The following is a 4532-nucleotide window of genomic DNA, read 5'->3' on the forward strand; positions in this document are numbered from 1 at the left end:
ATTACAAACAAGATGTTAGAACACTCCAGATGTGGCTCAGTGCTGATTGATTGATCTTTGTTGTAACCTGATTCTCTCAGCAGTGATGTAGCAATGATCTGTCACTAAGTCCTTTTTTATTTTTTTTTGGCCATTTTCTGTGTATTTAAATTTCAATAAGGTAGTTTCTGGACTATGGGGGAGGGAAAAGCGAATGTCTGCATCTTTGTTTCAAAGGAAGGCTCTCTAAAACCAAACTGACCCGCCAGCAGGTGGGTCCGGATCCAGTCTGCTAATCAGTTTCCACCGTAAATGTCCTCTTCACTCTTAAGAGCTCGACGTTTTGTTTTTTTGTTTTTTTTTGCAAATGGTGGTTTTGAAATTGTTTGGGACTAAATGTCAGGGGATAGCATGGATAATTTGATTCATTCTAATTAACCAGTTGGTTTTCCATTCATAATGGGATAAAAGGCCACCTGGTTTAAATGGTTACCATCATTTAGTCTTGGTTAATGAAGGACCATGTGGACTAGGATTAAAGGAACCATTGCTGATCACTGCAGACTCAAACGCTGGACGGGGATCCTACTTTAAATCTCAAAATGATGCGACTAGTTTTAAGTTTCTGTTTAGATTAATGCACTCATCTTCATGCTGGGCTTAAAACTTCAGCAGCTCGACTGCAGCTCTGCTTAAATCAGTCGCTTTATTATTTATTTTTCCGGCCTGTGGAGCATTTTAGCCGTCTGGCTTCAGTGGAGCTTCAGATCCTCACGCTGACTTTGCTTCTGTTTCTGCAGCTACGAAGACGGAGTGTGAAGCCAATCAGTTCCAGTGTGGAAACGGTCGCTGCATCCCGTCGGTGTGGCAGTGTGACGGAGACGAAGACTGCGCAGACGGTAGCGATGAGGGCTCATGTGGTGAGGAAAAATAATCTCTGCTTCCCTCAAACGTAACCGCTGTGCAGGAAGGGAGCAGAGCGACGGTGGGGTCTGAGGTTCCTGTTTTCAGCTCCTTCTGCAGTAAAGTTCTCCTCTAACCCACCAGTCGGCCTTTATGCTGAACACATCGCTAATCTGGACGGTTATTTAACCTTTGTGCTGCAGTTTACTAAGTGCTGACAGACGGGTAGATCTGCAGATCTATAAAACCGTTAAATGGAATCTCATTACCACTGTGGAAATGAGCCGTTCCATTTAGTCATTACGATATGGGATAGATTTAGTCGACTAAAACTTAAAAGATTTTAGTCAGTTTTATGTTGCAAAATAAAATTGACCTTTACAATTTGGAGTAACGTCCCGATTCTTTCCCAGACTGACGGCTCTATCCTAGTTGGTACAATAGCTGGATATAGAATGCTGCCTTGCAGTTCATCATTGCTGTTCGGCAGAAAACTTTGATTTATTAGAATTCAAATTAATTAATTTTTATGAATTAATGCCCTGCTCAACAATTACAAAAATGTTCCCACTTCCTGATCTGCTATCAATGTGTTACACACAGATCAATTAAACCTGCATTACTACGAAAAGCAAAGAACAAAAACATTCTTTTTTTTCTACTTTAGTAATGTTGGCTTTATTATTTCTGAGAATTTCCCCCCCGGTTCCTGCTGCTCAGGGGTCAAAGTAGATTTAAATTCACAGGGTTGGATATAAATAAATACAGAGAACCTCCATAATTGCCTTGTAATGCCATGGCAACCCAGACCTAAAATGACTGTTAACTAACGAAACTAGAACGAAATATTTACATTATATTTAAATGGATTGAATATTTCTCTCCGATTGTTCTCGTTTCTAAGATCTATGTACCTTTTCATCTGGATCTTTATCTGAAAATAAACAGAATGCAATAAAATGTCTGCTTTGGATATAATTTAGGGATTCCTTTTAGTAGAAACTAAAGAACGTTTATCACCTCTTGTGAGCTTTAAAGAAATAAAATCTTAGAAGTTGGACAAAAGTATAATTAAAAATAAGTTTGTCAACCTCATCGATGACAAACAGTTATTGATGCAGCACTGGAACTCGTATTTTCTCCTGATGTGGCTAGGCCTGCTCTGGACTTTTTCCTTCCACTCAACTTTCCTTTTATAGACTTGGATACAGAATCAGCCATATTGCTCAGGGCTGACTTCTAGGAGTTTGCTGGAAATCCTCACCAAGAACCGAATCGATGAACCAGAGTTTGCCTGTTTTTAAATTAATTTTATTTTTGCTTTTCTGAGTTTACATGCTTCGCTTTATCAGCTTTGCTTTAATCATGACTGTTTTCCAAATTCATCCTGTTATCGGCAAACGGTGGAGCTTTAAAGAACCTTTATGGTTCCACTGGTTAGGAGTCCCTCCAAAGCTTCCTGGGTTTCCTAATGAAAAGATTGAACTTCCTGCAGGGCTGAAGGAAATCACTGCGGTCTGAATGCACCTTTAGCTTAGACACAGTCTGCTCTGACTAGATCTACAGTCCTCAGACTGGTCTGTCCTCTGGTTTTTATCTAGTGAGTGTTTGCAGATGAAAGATGCATGAAGTTCTGAAAATGAGCTGCATATTTATTTCACACAGCTCCCAGACTGATGGCCGCATTAATAAGTTACAGCTAATCTGTTAACGGCTGGTTCTGTTCTGGATGAAAGGGTCGGATTCTTTGCAAGTATTTCATCAGATGTAGAAATGAGACGTTTTTCATTCAAGGATGAGCAGATTTAAAACCTTTATAAATTAATGCATGTTGTCTGACAGTGTCTAATTTCACTTGCTCCGTTTCTCCAGTTTTTACGGTAAAGCTCTCCGGAGTGTCCTGCACCATGCTGCACGTGATGCCATGAACAGAATCAGAAATAAATCTGGATCCAGGCTGAAAATGAGCACCTTGATGTCTTGAGAATGGCTTAGTCTCCATTCAAAGCCAGGTTTAAAACCCTGCCACTGGAAAAAACGATCTAGAAATGAGTAAATATTTCTTAAATCAAGTGTATTTAATCTTAATTTGAGTAGGTAAATGAGATAATTTGCCAATGGAATGAGTATTTTTACTCTAAAATAAGATAATTAGATAAAATGCACTTGAAATAAGACAATGCAATTGTGTTTTCTTATTTTAAATGTAAATTATCTTGTTCCATTGGCAAAATGTCTCCTTTACCTCCTCAATTCAAGAACAAATGCACTTATTTTAAGAAAAATGACTTATCTAGATTTCCATTTTTTCCAGTGGGGGCAGCCTAAAGCCCACTGCTCCCATTAAGACAGAAAAAAGAGGTTATTTCAGGTTTTGTATAAAGAAAGTCAATCAGTAAATTGTCTTTATACCAAACTGAACAATTGTTCAAAAAGTATTTGGATTTTAAAATGGAAAAAGGTTCCATATTTTAATTTAAAAATTCAATGTATAACATGGAGGCATAGACGCCTCATTTTATTTCAGTTTTAGGTTCTGTTTAATTTAACAGATTAAAATTAGAAACGTCTCCAGACCTTTACTGGTTAATTTTCTTTATTCGGACGCCGCTGATTGTTAATTGGTTCCCCTGATTTAGACACTTACCTGGTAGAAGGTGGCTCACAGCGCAGCTAAATATGGATGAAAGGCAGCAGAGTCGGACGTGTTCGTTTATCTGGGTCATCTGATAGAACTGAAGGGGGGGGGGGACTCAGAGAATGAGTTCACTGTTCCTTCATGAGCTGAATAAATATCAGCCTTTATATGAACTAAAGGCTGCTTCTGGTTAAGGAGAAATTTGTTTTAAATGTCCCCAGAATCTGGCTGCTCTCTGAAGACTTTCCTTTTTTCTGTTTTTATGTCTGTTCAAACTGACTCCATTTTCTGTCTTTCAGTAAAAAAGACGTGTGCTGAGGTGGACTTTGTGTGCCGCAGCGGTCAGTGCGTCCCGAAGCGATGGCACTGTGACGGCGAGCCAGACTGCGAGGACGGTTCTGATGAAAGCGTAGAAATCTGCCGTAAGTTCTTCCCAATCGCCACTAGTCCGGATCTGGAGGTTTTATGTTGGAAATTAACGGTAGTTTCTCTTTAATTGATTTATTTGACTGATTTTGAACCTGAACATTTGGATTGAAGGTGGACCTCTGAGCAGCAGAGGTCTGGTTTCCCACCCAGACGTGTTGAGCTTTAATGCTGCAGCTGTTTATGTTCCTGTTGGCTCGGTCATCTAAAGGTCCGGTACGTGCCGGTCTGTCAGCTACCAGAGCTGCTGTTCACCAGCTGTCGCCTACAACTCGGTAGCAGAGAGGGAAGCTTGTAGAGTGACTAATATGCTGGATCACGAGCATATTAGACTAATGACTAATATGCAGTCATCCAGGTCCTAGACATTTCAAAAAAATTAAAATAAATCCACTGGACTTTCTTTCCAAGTTTGAAGACATTTCTCTTCCCTTCCAGGAAGCTTTTTCAATTCGAAATGTCGTTGAAATAGCGTTGAGTTCGATGTTTTTACAGTAGCCCAACAAAGCCTTGTTTTAGACGGGTGTAGGGCGTCGCTAACCTGACTCCGCCAGATGGATTTGCTCCCACAGTGAGATTGGAAACC

General features: G+C 39.8%; 1 protein-coding gene across 1 annotated transcript in view; it reads left to right on the forward strand.

Moving 5' to 3' along the window:
- Positions 1 to 4532, forward strand: part of vldlr (very low density lipoprotein receptor) — a 47824-nt gene that overhangs the window by 17072 nt on the left and 26220 nt on the right. Inside the window, exons 2-4 of the mRNA XM_015391077.1 lie at positions 780 to 899; positions 3820 to 3942; positions 4158 to 4221. Of these exons, the coding sequence (XP_015246563.1) occupies positions 780 to 899; positions 3820 to 3942; positions 4158 to 4221 (307 nt within the window). The remainder of the gene's footprint in view (positions 1 to 779; positions 900 to 3819; positions 3943 to 4157; positions 4222 to 4532) is intronic.

Source organism: Cyprinodon variegatus, unplaced genomic scaffold (assembly GCF_000732505.1).
Source record: "Cyprinodon variegatus isolate N-32 unplaced genomic scaffold, C_variegatus-1.0 Scaffold524, whole genome shotgun sequence".
NCBI lineage: Eukaryota > Metazoa > Chordata > Actinopteri > Cyprinodontiformes > Cyprinodontidae > Cyprinodon > Cyprinodon variegatus.